A 15,743-nucleotide genomic window follows, 5' to 3' on the forward strand; every position below is an offset into this window, starting at 1 on the left:
AAGCTCTCCAGAGGCACGGAATCCTAATTTAATATCTTGAGTGCCTGGCTCCACAATCCAATCAGTGACCAGCGATGCGATTTCACTGAGCTTAATTTATGGCTTTCTGCAGTTTCTTTTCCCCCCCAACTTTGCATCCATACTGTAGACAGAATGTTCTCTTTAAACACAGATTGGGTCATACCATCACTCTACTTAAAACATTTCTTGGGACTTCCTTGGCGATCCAGTGGTTAAGACTCCGCGCTTCCAATGCAGGGGGTGCGGATTTGATCCCTGGTCAGGGAACTAAGATCCCACGTGCCGCGCAGCGGAGCCAAAAATTAAAAAACAAAAAATTTTTGCCTCCCCGCCTCCAATAAAAGGAAGTCCAAGGGTTTTAGTGTGGCATTAAAAGCCCTTCACAATCTGGTCCCAATGTGTACTTCCAAACCCACCTCTTCCCACCTCCCTCACACCCTCTGCTTTAAGTCACGTGGATCTGCTTATGGTTTTGCAAATAAGCCAGGAGCTCTCATGTTTCTGTGCTTTCGCACATATGTTGTTTCAACAAAAATGGCCCTCCTTTTTGTTCCAAGTGGCCTGGTTATAGTGTCATCTCTTCTGTCAGCCTTCTCTGATCCTTTGGGAGCCTTAACTATTCTCTCCTCCATGTGGCTTCATAAAAACTTACATTTTGCATTTGCTGTATCATAGTTTCCTTGTCCATATATCTGGAAAAACAAGATTTTATTCATCTCTGTACACTAAGGAACTAGATTGGGCTTAGCAGATGCTTAGTGAATGCTTGCTAAATGGATGGAAAGATGGATGGAGTTTCCAGCCATCTGTGATTGATTGTTTGATTGAATATAGGGTTCAGAGAGGAGAATGGTGAGAAAATGTCTTTATCATAGGCAGACGTAGGAAAAACAAGGGGGGGGGGATAGGCTTTTTGAGTGGGAGAAGAGCATTTAAACATACTATAAAAAAATTAGCTATTTCAAGGATTGTATATGGTACAAATAAGAGATAAACATAGTACAGAATAGGGGATACATTTCAAAAACTACAGATGAAGCAAAATAAATTAGCTTTAATTTAGAATATGGTCAAAAGCACTAAAATGTTCGGTTCATAAAACAAGAGGAAGCAGATTATCCTCAGGTTTTCTCTAAGTATTCTGAAACTTATATGGAAAATGTTGTGGGTAAATGTATTTTTCTGGAGAGGGAGTTTTTTGCGGGGCGTGGGGGGTGGTCAGAGGGATTTGTGACTTAAAGATGTTAAATCACTGCGACTGAGTTCCACACTGCATAATGTCAACCAGTAGTTGTCGGGGGAAAATAACTGTCAGACACATGAGGCTGTGTTCAGGAATTTAAGCATATAATCTTGCTGCACCACAAAAATTTTCTCAAAGTCCTCCCCTGTAAGGGAAATCATTAAGGCCAGTAAAGAAAGCTAATAATTCACTTAGACATCAGCAAAACTCTCGGTATATTTCACAGCATCTTAAGCCTAAAAAATTCTCCGGATTAAGAAGATACTTTTAAATTTATGTAATATGTTTCTTCTGAAACTGACCAGCATCTCTTAGGTATGAATGGCTTACCTTCTCCCTATTCATCTCATGGAGCACCAAGCACCCTGCTGCTACCTGCTTAGACCCTTGCTTCCCACCATCTGCTTGTACACACACTGTGTGCACTCAGCTTTGTACCTTCTACCTACTTATCCCCCCATCCTCTCCTATCAATGGGGAACTCAGAAATGACAGAGGTGTAGGGCTTAAATCTATATCACTAGTAAGTTTAGACTTTCTAGAAAGCAATTTGCCTTATTTGCTTTAGTTCTTTTTAAGCAATAGAGCATTACACCTACAGCTAAAGTTCTGTCCCTAAACTGTGCTTTCTTCTTTTCTCTCCCAGGAGTACCAACAATCCTGACATTGGTATATGTCCTTCCCATGAATGTTTGTATATTTTTGCCATATAGTCATACACCCATAAATAAAATATATGATTGTGCCGTAAGTTTTAACTTTACATGCTAATATATTGGATTATGATTTTAATGAGATATAATTTAAATACTATGAAATTCACCCTCTCAAAGTATACAATTCGGTGTTTTTTTTTTTTAGTGTATTCATAAAGTTGTGCAACCATCAGTACTATCTAATTCCAGAATGTTTTCATCACCGCAAAAAGACACCCGTGCCTATTAGTCATTACTCTCCATTCTCTTGCATTTTCCTCTCCTCTTCGCCACTGGCAGCCTTTAATCGGTCTCTATGGATGGGCCTACTCGAGACATTTCATGGATATGTAATCATACACTGTGTGATCTTTTGTGTCTGGCTTCTTTCACTTACCATCATTTTTAAAGATTCATCCATGTTTTAGCATGTATCAATATTTCATTCCTTTTTACGACCAAATAAAACCCCATTGTACAGATATACTACATTTTCTTTATCCATCCATTAGCTGATGGATATTTAAGTTGTTTCCACTGTTTGGCTGTTAGAAATAAAGTTGCTATGAGCATTCGGGTACAAGTTTTTGTGTGAACATATGTTTTCATTTGTCTTGGGTATATAACTAGGAGTGGAATTGTTGGGTCAAGTGTTTAACTTTGAGGGAAATTGCCGAACTATTTTCCAAAGCATCTTCCTAGCTTAACCTCATTCCAACCTGTGGGCCAAGAGAGTTTCTTGGAGACTAAAGAGGAGCCCAACACACAAGAACATTCTAGAGCAGAGACCCAGATCAGCTGCACCTCCAATGAGCTTAAGGAATAAGAAAAACAAGCAACACAATACACACCTAACGCGAAATTATAGGATAAATAACGCTCTTGCTAAGCATTAACGCACGAAAACATAAAATATGCAGCTCTTGATGTTTACTGGTCATTTTCCTCAGACGAGCTTTCCTTTCTTACCAGAAGGTGGCAGAGAGGGTGCAGTTTAAACTCCCCACCCCTCTCATTTTTAGAAGAAACTTTTTTTTTTTTTTAAGAATAAGACGAATAACTCTCGCAAATAACTTAGAACTTTTAACCCTTAGAAATGCAGATTCTCAGGTTCTATTACTTAATATCATGATTAGAAATATCATATAAGAGTGACTAGGGACAACCACTATTGATATCTATACCACATGCATTAAATAAAACATATTTGGCTATAACAAAGAACTATGAATCTGTCTAAAAGGTATGAATAGATAAGCTCACTCTGCTTAGTAGAAAACATTTTAAGGGTAACTGAAACATAAGAGAAAAATTGATACATGCCACTGACTGACAATAATAATGTAATCTCAGTTTGCAATATGAAAATGTAATTTTGGAAAGCAGTATTCAAGTTTGTAAATGTTATAATGCCCTCCTCTATCAAATGGGGCTGAGTTAGATGATAGCCCAGGTCCCTTCTTCCACTAATATAGTGTATTTCCTATTTTAGAGATGAGAGTAGCACGGACACGGGACTCACCTATGGTCATATACTAGCCAGTGACAGATCTGTCTGTAAAACCCAAGTCTCCCGACCCTTCATCATTACTTCATCTTCACTTAAAAAGATGAATCTCCAAAAAAGCAAAGTTAGCTACGACTTCTGCCCATAAGAAAACACAGTAAGTTCACTGCAGGCTTATTTAAAATGGCACATAACTCAAAATGAGGTGTTTATTTTGAAAAGGAAAGACCTCCTGATGAGTTCCTGGCGTGTAGGCCATAGGGGATGACTGCCAAGTAAAGCAAGACCAAATGGGCCCATTCCTAGTAAGAGCTGAAGCGGCGGGGGCGGTGGTGGGGGGAAGAGGCAGAGGAAGACTGCCAACACCGAGCTGCATCGCGGGCCTGAGGGGGCACAGCACAGGGTCCGAGGGACCGCAAGAGTCAAGGAGTGGTCAGAGACGGCACACACGCTGACTGGGCCTGGCCGGAGAATAAACCAAGACAAGCTTAATGGTCTTAGCTGGAGGCTTCACTCACGAAAACAGTTTCCACTGAATCCAGTCCCTGACTTACGACAGCAAATAATACACCACAGTCCTTTCAATGGCTCGTCGCCCCAAAAGCCTAATTGTAAACTATTGTGGGGAAGTCAGAAATTTAGAAATAATGTTAAAAGTTGAGGTTTCTCTTAATAGAAGTCAGATCTATTTTGAGAATCCTCTGCAGGTGCAGAGCTGTAGAAACTCTAGACATTTGTGGCTTGGCAACTACGGAGTTCCGTTCTGCTTCTCTCCCTGCTGCAGCCAGAGAACGCCGCCTGTTCTGTGATGGTAGGTGTGTCTTGCCAGAAAGCTCACATATTTGTGGGTGGAGTCAGTTGGGAGGCTGGAGGGATTTTTCAAAAGTCTGCGTAGGCCAAACACTGCAGGGACTTCCAAGGGGTGAAAAACAATACCTTGGGGGTTAGCAACTTTCCACTGCTTGTGAAGCCAAAGGTGCAGTGGAAACACGGCAAGTAACTAACTGACAATGACGGGGAGGGAGGGCCTTAGAGCTGGATGGCTGTGTCCTGGGATCCTGTCATTACGTGCACCTTTACTCTGGTACCGAGACCAGCCGTAAGGGCTCCTCCGGTTGCCCTGGGCTCTCTGGCCTCGGCAAGGTTCATCTTAAGGGGCTGCAACTACAGGTACCCCGTTAGAACTAGGAAACCAGGCAAATACAGTTCCCCAGAGAATTAAATCAATGCACAGTAAATGACAGGCACATGCAAGGTCACCCTAACATAGTAGATCTTAATTTTGAGGAGTTTATAAGTCTCTCTGAGAAACTGATCAAAGCTATTCACACAGGCCCCCTGGCCCCCATAAAATGTACGTGTGTACAGCGTATAATATTAATCTCAGTTGGGGCACGCATGGGCCCGGGGTAAGACTTCAGAATCCATGGCTTAAAGAGACAGAATGGCCCTAGATGAAGACAACGTCAGACTGAAAATGGCACTTCTATTAAAGAAAGAATGAGTCGGTTAGAAAGAAGGTTTAGCTGCTGTAGTAAACAAAGCAGAAAGAGCCACCGAGGCACAGACTGGTGATGCTCACCCAAGGACAGTCCAGGACAGGCAGTCTAGGCCACAGAACCCTGACATTCCCACTCTCCGACCTGGCCTTGCCTAGCACAGCCTTTGTCCAGCTGGAGGACACAGCTAATGATTTCCAACAAACCTCCTTGCTCCAACTCCACACTCACCAAGCAATCGCCTGCTAGAAGCTGGCCTCTTGCGCAGATCTGCCCGCCGGGACAGGGTGTTCTGGTCTTGCCAGTGCACAGGGCAGGTCCTGAACCTGTCCTCATAGTCCTCAATGAGGATGATTAAACTGCATTCTGTCTTACACACTGGTCTCATGAGCTGCTGTCAGCTCACCCTTGAGAGACATATCCTCTGTCGGGTGCTGGACAATCAGATTTTTAAGCTTGCAGGGCTGTCTGAGCTACCAAAATGCCAGCTGGCGACTCCCGGCCACACTGGGCCGGCCTTGTGCTCTCCCACTGGGAATGACCACGCTCACCTCTTACAGGACATTGGATGGTCACGTTTGCTCGCTGGGGTGCTTCCACGATGCCTCCAATCACGACGGAGAGATGGCTGTGCTCCGGTCTGGTGATATTTCTTCCAATAGACAAGATGGCAGGTGCCTCTTAATTCAAAGGGAGCAGGAAACTATGTTAGGTTCAGGCTTTTGCTCTGAGTAAACCATGCTGCATTTGGTAAGCTTTGCTGAGTTCTTTGAGAGCAGGGGCGGAGTCCTGGCTCTCTCCGCATCCCTCGTGGTACCCCGTGGGGACTTGCACATCCACAGCCTGGAGGTGCTCAGGGGACGGATGGACAGATGGATGCATTCAAAGAGATATCTACAAAGAGGCTTTGCAACGACCATATACAGACTGTGAGGATAGTTTGGTTTTATAACCAAAATTGAGGGTAAAGTCCTCTTTGATACTTCGAAAAAGAAGGAATTCAGAAGTTCATGCAAACAAGACATGGCACGGCAGGAATAACATCTCTGCAGTGCAGCCTTGGATGAGTTAGAGCAGGACCAAAGCACACGAGGGATTGGGACCATCTGACTCTCTTCCTGGAAGGAAAATGTGAAACAAACCTGCATAACACTTGCATGGAAAAGATGAATCATAAAAACAAGGTCATAAAGAATCAGGAATTCATTCACAGACTTTTATTTTCCTGGACTTTAAGAACAATGTACTTCTACCACATTCATTTATGAACTCACTCAGGAAACATACTTTGTGCCTGGGCTGGAGAATGGGAATATGAAGTTGGAAAACAACCATTCTTGCCCTCAAGCAACTCATAGACTGGTGGGAGACACCATTACCATTACAGGGTGATGGCTGTTGAGGTAGAGAAAGGTGCTGGTTGCCCAGGTGTCTCTCAGGAGTATGTGGGGGTCAGGGAAGGCCACATTCCTCTACTGCAGAACTGTTGCGTGGTTGGTTTCCCTCCTCCACCCCATTAGCAGGTAAGCTCTTGGAGGGAGAGGCCACATCGTATTTCTTTAATCTGTTTTATCACCAATGCATAGGACATGAAAGAATTACAACACTTTGGTGTTTGGTAACCACGTATTCTGGAGAAGAGAACATGGGAATGACCATGTTTGGGTGACCAAATGTTCCATTTGCTCCTGGAGTGCTTGGGGCACTGAAATGCTATCCTGAGAATTGAAAAGATAGGAACTCTTGGGCTGGGAAAGGGCTGTCATTGTCCTACGTCCTCTGGCCCCTGAGGACCTTGCACCAGCTCTCCCATGAATCTGAGCTGTTCTGGGATGGACTTACGGGGAAATGTGTGAGCTGCAAGAGAGACTTCTATTCCTCCCAGCAATTCCAGAACCTTGGAACTGAGGTTTTCTGGAAAAGAGCTGATGCTCACAGGAAGTACAGTCCAGGAGGATCAAGGCACAGAAAATCAAGGCCTGAAGGCCCTACCTTGGGAATGCAGCCAGGAGAGGGACTTAGCATCAAGCCTTTGCACGTTCATGGAGCTTTTAAGATCAACTGGTCCAACCTCCTCTATTTAGAGATGTGATGTACTGGCTACATCAATGCTTAGTTGTCTAAATGCTGGGTTGCATTCCCTGATATTGTCTTTCTCCTCACCTTAGTTTATTTGAGCCATAGATACCAGAAACCACACAGCAGAGAGTTGGAGGATAACTTTCTTATTTTAGTTTTAATCCCAGAACATGAGCCTGACACAAGGAAGCATTGCTTACAACTTTGCCACCTAAAAATGTTCCTTCATAAAAAAAAAAAAAAGCACACTTTTATATTAAAGTGACTTTCTCTACATCCTGGAACAATTTACACTAATTTACAATGCCAATTTCCTGAAAGTGTTTCTAAGGATTGGGGGGTATGCCATTGCGAGGTATACATCAACCTTTAAAGGATAATTACTCTCTTTCGCTGGCTGGTGGCGCTTTAAAAATGAAAAGTCCATACTATCAACACCGCCGATTAAACCCTGTCTCATTAATTCCCAATTCTTAGAAAGCAAACTCCAGAGCAGCTGTTTTCAAAGTGTGGTCCTCAGGCCAGCAGCACTGGCATAACCTGGGGACATGTCAAATATGCACATTCTCAGACTCCATCCCAAGCCTGCTGTGTCGGAACCTCTGGGAATGGGGTCTAGACATTTGGGTTTTAACCCCACCTCCCGGTTATTCTGCTGCATGCAAACTGCTGCTCCAGAGTTTCATGTTCAAAACAAAACAAAACCCAGGCATTCCAAGTTTCAACAATAGGCATTACCTGCATACAGCACAGGAGAACTTTCCACGTCCGAACCCAGATGATTAGCGACAGAACATCCATATATTCCTTGTTCTTTCTTTGTAGGTTTCTGTATCTGTATTTTCCCCATTCCATCCACAATGACTCTGTAGAACAGAGAAAGAGGATGCGCTCACGTAACACACTGAACTCTTCTAGAACCACAGCAACTCACAGAGAATGAAGACAGCAAAATGATTGACTTTGGGCTGGCAAGGATCCCAGAAGATGATCTTGTCAAGCTTCCTGCCTATAAGCGGACAACTATATAGACTAGAGGGTGGAAAAGTCCTTCCTGGCTGAGACTCAGGGAAATGGTAGAGCTGGACCGTACTTGGTGATCCAATCATCCTACCTCACTTTGCATGAGAACAGACTTTTCTGGATGGACTCAATGCTTAATCTACCACGTTTGAAAAAAGACAAATGAGATTGCAAACGAAGTGTAAGATTCCTTTAATTGTAAGACTATACATTTCAAGAAAACGCAACTGCAATTTTTCTTGGTACATTACATATTTTTCTTTCAAGTTGAAAAATATAGTACTGAATACTAATAGTGAGTTTAAATCATCTGATTCTTCCCTTTCTTTTATAATTTGTTAGTCATTATTAAAATTTCACTAATGTTGCACCTTACAAATCCATATGAGACGTGTGTCATTCTCTACAGGAAAATCAAAAGTCCAAGTAAGGTAAACTCTAGGTGAAGTTACAAAAGAAGTATAGCAGCGATTATTAGGCACACACAGTCTCCACGCTACTGTTCCTTAATAGTATGGTTTACTGGGAAAGATGATCTCAAACAGGGATCAGCATTGATTCCCTTGTGTATAGTTCAGAGATACTAAGTGATGCTGTGTCTCCTGCTTCTCTATTTCTCAGTTCTACACATACTGAATTTCACTTGTCTGTCATCATTATTGACCCACACCTTACTGTGTTACAGTTGACTTTAATAGGTACGACTCCTTTGAAAATGTTAGAAACATTTGCAGTGGGAGTAGCAACTCTGAAGACTAGGGCTGCTTCTAGGCTATAGGATATCTGTATGAATTTGAAAAAAAGTTGACCCTCACCCTTGGCAAAGGTAGCCTCAAAGTTCAGGGGTTGGTGAGCAGAGGGTTCCCTTCTGTCCACCTCCTTCCCTTCCTCTGGAGAGACAATGCCTTTCACAGCTTTGTGGGCAATTTGTGAGCTCAATTTCAGCCAGAGATTTGCCCATTCAGCCGGGTACCTTTGTGCAAAGTACAAACTGTATACACATGTATGGTGTTCCTGAACATGATTTTGGCTATGGAAGGAAAGGGAGAAATAGAAAATCCCCAAGTGTTCAGTGAAATATAAGTTATAAGAGAGTGGAAGAGGTTTTTATAAGAAAGCAAGAAGGAAACAGTTGAAAGGGAGAAGTTAAAGACAGCAAAATCTGTCAATGGCCAATTGAATCTCCTTTATTAATTTTTTTAAAATTCAGGGTTGACCCACTCTACCACTTATGAACAGAAAATAAACATTGTGCCATAAATTATTATATTCTATAGCAATTTTCACTTCATATTATTTTAACTGGGGTTTCTCTTCTAATTCTATATGAAAAAATAAATCTTTTGGTTTATGAGACTAGAGGACCATCCTATATGACTGTCAGTAGAGAATGATTTCACTATTGTTTATATTCTTTCAAATTTCTTCAGAATAAACGTGGAAAACAAGAAAATTTCTTCAAATTTTACTTCCTTTTTATTATAGCAGTTTAAAAGTCGTTGAAAATAAAGAACTTAAATTCACTTTCTCCTAAAGTCACAAGTGAGAAAACAGAGATAATGGATTCTACTTTGTTAAGGATATGCCTAAAATTGGATAATAAGTTATTAATTTTTTAGTTTTTTTATGAATGAGAACAAAGTCCTCGTTTCTAAATCTGTCACGCTTAAATTATGCTCTTATTTGAGTCCTCAAAGGATTAAGTCCAGTCTTATGAGTGTCACGCCTATAAACTCATTTTTATCCAAGTGACATAACCTTCAGAAATACATAATTTTGAAACTCTCTTCAGACTGGCTTCCATTATTATAGCTCATGATAATAAATAAAGAACATCTGTAAGTTTCATTTTCCAATGTTTACAATACCCAATCTCCTAAAGAATTTATGGGCTAACTGTATTGTGTTTCCTGAAAATAATTTGTTTAGTGAATAAGAACGTTTAAAAAATAAGTTTACAGTGTTATTTAGAATGCCAAAGATCTATATCATATGTAACGTTTAATCAATGTTACACCTTCTGTGTGTCAACATTTTCCCACACAAAGGCTTTTAAAATTATACTAAAATGTTTAAAAACTAAATAAAATTTAAAATAAATAAAAAAGACAAACGAGCAAACCTTAATTTGCCAGATGTTAAGCCCTCATTTTCTGCCCCGATCCTTCTTAACGAACTGCAGACGTGGACTTTTCATTTCAGATTTTCACACTGGAAGTGAGTGGACCTTTAGTTACTGCTGCCCGGCAATGGTTATTATCTCACTATCACGGTATGAAAAAGTCAGTGGAGGTAACAAGGCTCAAGGTGCATTATATTGGATTTTGACTATGCTGTTAAGAATCAGGACTACACTGTGTGAGTTCCTTATGGCTTCCCAATATCATACCTGCATGTAAATACCACCTGGTATTCATAAACACCTGCATGTAAATACCACTTGGAGAATCAGAGTCGGTCAGGTGTATCCTCACAGGTAACGTAATTATTCAGGAAATGAGAAAGAGTACTTGTTCTGCTTTCATTTTATTTTAATTTTTTCTTAATGATTTGAAGCTGCTAATAGGTTGTCTGGATCAGTGGTCCATATACTATTTTTTTCCCTGCCCCTTCGCACTTTACAGAGCTTAGCAATATGGACTGTTCTGACCACTAAACACTGTATGTTTCTTCATGAACTGAACGGGGCCACTTCATTTCCTGTCACCTCATGTTGCTCGCTCATCCTATGCTCCAGCCATGACGAACCTCTAACAGGTTCCAGGACATTCCATGATCTGTCATCACCCCGAGCTTTAGCATACGTTGTTCACTTTATTTGGAATGTCCTTCCCCACTCCAGGCAAACTCTGACTTACCCACTGAGTCCTGGAGCAAATGTAATTTCCCCAGTAAAGCTTTCCCCAATACTCCCAGAGTTATCTTTTGCCCCCTCTGGGCTTCTTCTGCTCTGGTTCATATATTTAAAAAAAATATTTATAAAATATCTTTTTATTCCCACCAGACTGTGATCTTGTCAAGAGCAGGGACCAAATCTTACTCACAGCTGTGCATTTTCTATGCTTAGCACAGTGCCTCGTATACAGCAAGTTTTCAAAAGCATTCAATGACTAAATGCATGAATGACTAGAACAGAACAGAATAATGGTAGAGAATAAATGTACTAGGAGGATGCAAGCTCTCCTGCAACCCACAAATGAAATAATCAAGGGTGGGCAGAAATCAAAACAGCTGAACTGCCCAGAACAAAACCAGGAATATGGCAGACCTAGCTATTACTAGGGCTAGACTTGCACTGTCAAATCCCTCTTAAGGAGCAGTTGATTAAGAATAAAAGTATAACTAATAACTCGACAATTGTGTATACACTAAAATGTTTTCTTAAATTATTTCGTATGTACGTTTGTATGACTTAGCGCTTCTCAGATGATCCCTTGGTTTTCTTGGCCTCAGTTTTACAGCACAGTGAGAAATCACTGAGATTAGAAATAGTCGAGCACGTGTGAACCTTCCTGCCGGGTGGTGCCACCCAGTATCCAGCCTGGACCAGTCCGTGGGCTGAAAGTTCTTTAAGGAATCTGATCTTGGCCTTTGCTGCATAACCTTATTCTTAACCTGAAGTAATAACAAGGCTGATCTTTCCATAGACATCATCCCTAGTGAACCTACCCACAGCCTTCCCTTCCTAGCTGAGATTTCTTACTCAGCTGGCGTCCAAACGTACTCCACGCCCATACTGTTTCCTCTTAAGGGAGAGAGGCTCTCAGAAACATAATTCCATTTCAGGATTTCTTCAGTTGAAAAGATTTGTGAAATTCAGAAAAGTATATCTAAAAGTGAGAACTTTGTTGCATAAAGGAGTTTAAACATAAGTTGAAAAAATTAATTAGGTAAATTTGAGAAAAAAATGGAAATAAAAATAGATATTTTAAAAATTCCCTTAAAACATTAAAACTCTTAATAGCCATATAGGATTGTTTCAATATCAAATGGCTGATCCTCAGAGCATGCAGAAACACATCTGAGTGGTATGTCAGAGCCTTTATAGGATTTCCAGGAGTCTCAGCCTCAGAAACGAATGTTAATTCCATTTGAACAAGTCAAACACTCTAAAATCAACTCAATGCAACAAACATTGACTTAAACTGACCAAGCTCTACTACATCCCTGTAGTACTTTATGGCCACAAGTCAATTAATCAACCTTCTCAGCCTCTTGTTTCCTTATAATTTCTAAAGTGAAACTGTTGAGCTGTCCTCAAAGGGTAGTCCACGGACGCCAGGACTTATTATTTGAGTGAGCTCAAAACTATCCTCATAATAGTAAATACTAAGCCATTATTTGCATTTTTCACTGTGTTGACATTTGCACTCGTAGTAAAAGCAGTGGTGGGTAAAACTATTGGTACCTGAACTGGAACCAAGGCAGTGGCACCAAAGGGTACCAGTAGTCACTGTATTCTTGGTATCACACACTTGCAGTAAAAACAAAAATGCCAGTTTCCCTTAAGAATGTCCTTAATGAAGCAGCAGAACTTATTAATTTTACTATAACTTGACGACAGAATGGGAAATAGAAAGCACTTCTGCTGCATGCCCAGGTGTGTTGGTGTGACTGTGTGAACTGCGAGCTGAACCAGCTGCTTTTTCATGGCATACCACTTTACTTGCAAGAATGACTGACAGACAAACCATGACTATTTGGACTTGGGTATTTGGAAGATAATTTTTTAAACGAACAAAAACGAGCTGGCCACTTCAAGGAAAACAACTGACAGTATTTGTTGCCAATGATAAAATTCGAGCTTTCAAGGGAAAATTAGAATTTTGGAAAATCAGTAACCTTCATTGTGAGTTTGACTGCTTTCGAAAACTCAAAGACTCTTCTGAAAAGCTGGGTAGTAATATTAAAGAATATACATCTTTTTTGTACTGTATAATGAAATGTGTCAACATGTGGAAGATGCGTATAACTCAGTCAGCCAGTATTTTCCAAATGACCAATGTATGATGTTATAAAATATAGTATAGTTAAAAGATCCATTCAAAGAGCAAGAGAAACCAATAGATTTCATTGTAACAGAGCACCAAAATCTCATTAATGTGGCTTTAGATTCCATGTTCCAGCTAAACCTTAAGAAACTACCACTTGTCTAGTTTTAGTGTAGCATTAAAAAAGAATAGCCCCAATTACCTGAAAGGGCTATGAAAATATTCCTTCTCTTTCCAACTGACATATCTGTATGAAGCCAAATTCTCTCTATAAACGTCAACAAAAACAACATTTTTTTTTTAACATCTGTATTGGAGTATAATGGCTTTACAATGGTGTGTTAGTTTCTCTGTATAACAAAGTGAATCAGCTATACATATATCCCCATATCTCCTCCCTCTTGCGTCGCCCTCCCACCCTCCCTATCCCACCCCTCTAGGTGGACACAAAGAACCGAGCTGAGATGTTAAAAAATAATAATAATAATAATTTGTATTCAAAACAAAAGAAATATTGTATGCAACAAAAAACCAAAAATGCAAATTAAGGAAAATATCCATTGTGCTGGCTTTTTCTGATAATCCACTTGCCAATGTTTAAAAAAAGAAATAGCACACCTAAGGAAAAAGAGAAAGCCAACAGAATATTTCAGGGAAATAAAATTTTCAAGTGAAGAAACCAAAGAAAGGGGCTTCCCTGGTGGCGCAGTGGTTGAGAGTCTGCCTGCCGATGCAGGGGACACAGGTTCGTGTCCCGGTCCGGGAAGATCCCACGTGCCGCGGAGCGGCTGGGCCCGTGAGCCATGGCCGCTGAGCCTGCGCGTCCGGAGCCTGTGCTCCGCAACGGGAGAGGCCACAACAGTGAGAGGCCCACGTACCGCAGAAAAAAAAGAAACCAAAGAAAAACAGGTTTTAAATCTGTATTTGCACTTGGACTTGGAAGATCTCAGTGTCAGGAATAACAGGGTGTAGCTTCTTTTTTTTTTTTTTATTGAAGTATAGTTGATTTACCAGAGTATATTAGTTTCATAACTTCTTTTTAACTATGGGAAAAACCACCAGGAAATCCAATGTGAGGTGACGGATCCCCATCTTACTAATTCTACAGGGGAACCTTACGGCACCACAAAGGCATGGAAATACCCCAGAAGTGCTCACATGCACACACGCCGTCATACTAGTCACGCTTTTTACTAGAGAGATTTTCCTAGAATATATGTGTTTTTTAGAAATCGTCTTGTTTCCCTTTCGTTAACTTGGGCTGTAGGAATGAAAGGTGAAGCTAGTGTAATATCATGATGCATTTGTTCGTAGCCTTCTTATACCACAATCACAAATGGTCTGACAAGGGAAAGAAAATCATTAATTTTTTTGTTTCCATTTATAATTTATGCCCCCAACTGTTTCTCAAATGGGTGTGAAGTCAGAATGATCCTTGTTACTTGACCAGCTGGGAACTAAATTATCCTTTGAAAATTAAAAAAAAAAACCACAACCTATCACAACAGATTGAATGTAGAAGCATTTAGGTGAATCCAGCTATATTTTATTAAGCCAGACACGAAAGAGATTTGCAAAGATGTAAAACAATGCCATTATCGGTAATTTTTCAAATACTGCTTTTCAAAAATTATGCTATTTATGTGAAGATGAATTGGGCTTATTACTTATTTCTAAATGGATTAATAAACAGCTTTTTTTTTTTTTTTTTTTTTTTGCGGTACGTGGGCCTCTCACTGTTGTGGCCTCTCCCGTTGCGGAGCACAGGCTCCGGACGCGCAGGCTCAGCGGCCATGGCTCATGGCCCTAGCCGCTCCGCAGCATGTGGGATCTTCCCGTACCGGGGCACGAACCCGTGTCCCCTGCATCGGCAGGCGGACTCTCAACCACTGCGCCACCAGGGAAGCCCATAAACAGCTCTTTTAAATGTTTCATGGTTTTAATTTCTAACATCACTAGATATAACTCATATTACCAAAAGCTCTTCGGGCTTCTCATCGTTGTTTTAAGTTTAAAGGGGTCCTAAGACCAAAAGATTTGAGAACTGCTAAGTTAGTTGATCTGGAAGGTTAATTCTACTTCAAAAACTTCATTATACTCTTGTGCTCAGGGTTCCAGGCAAAACAATAAAAAATTAGATTTGTTATATCTTTTCATTCTAAGACATAGCCTCACAATTTAATTTAAAATTTACCTACATTTCTTTTAGTGTTTCACATATTAGGTGATGCACAAAAAAACGACATGATAAAAATAAAACTTGCATTTTTTAAAGTAACTTATGGTTTACAAAAGAATTTAACATCTGGTGTTTTGTGTCTCTCAACAATCCCTAGAGGCAGATAAGGTGCAGCTTGAGCTCTTAAACTCAAATTGAAAGAAAGCAAAAGGTCTATAACCCTATGTGTACAAACAGCAAGATCTGGAGACAGAAAAGAACACAAAAGTGAATTAATATTTCTGTTATCCCCTGTTATTTTGTGTAAAATGAATGAAATGTGATATTTTTGCACTGATACGGATAACTATCACAATAAAATAAGGTGACTTAATATTGTGTTTTGAACATCTCAGAAAACTTTGATCCTTATCATCTTATTTTTGGATTTTGTGACATGAAAAACTGCGTGATACAGAAAATTACTTCAGATTCTCAATCCTTCTACCAAAGCTATTATTTGTGTG

The 15,743-nt window shown here is 40.4% G+C and overlaps 1 protein-coding gene and 1 long non-coding RNA gene across 2 annotated transcripts in view; one reads left to right on the top strand and one right to left on the bottom strand.

Moving 5' to 3' along the window:
* LOC132420688 (uncharacterized) overlaps positions 1-2,531 on the top strand; it is a 31,020-nt gene extending 28,489 nt beyond the window's left edge. The window contains exon 4 of the long non-coding RNA XR_009518412.1: positions 1,911-2,531. This is a non-coding gene — a long non-coding RNA (uncharacterized lncRNA). The remainder of the gene's footprint in view (positions 1-1,910) is intronic.
* Positions 1-15,743, bottom strand: part of ADAMTSL3 (ADAMTS like 3) — a 370,467-nt gene that overhangs the window by 43,810 nt on the left and 310,914 nt on the right. Inside the window, exons 22-23 of the mRNA XM_060005339.1 lie at positions 7,783-7,910; positions 5,517-5,645 (exon numbers count right to left, since the gene is read on the bottom strand). Coding sequence (XP_059861322.1) covers positions 5,517-5,645; positions 7,783-7,910 — 257 coding nt within the window. The remainder of the gene's footprint in view (positions 1-5,516; positions 5,646-7,782; positions 7,911-15,743) is intronic.

The sequence above is a fragment of the Delphinus delphis genome, chromosome 2 (genome assembly GCF_949987515.2).
Source record: "Delphinus delphis chromosome 2, mDelDel1.2, whole genome shotgun sequence".
NCBI lineage: Eukaryota > Metazoa > Chordata > Mammalia > Artiodactyla > Delphinidae > Delphinus > Delphinus delphis.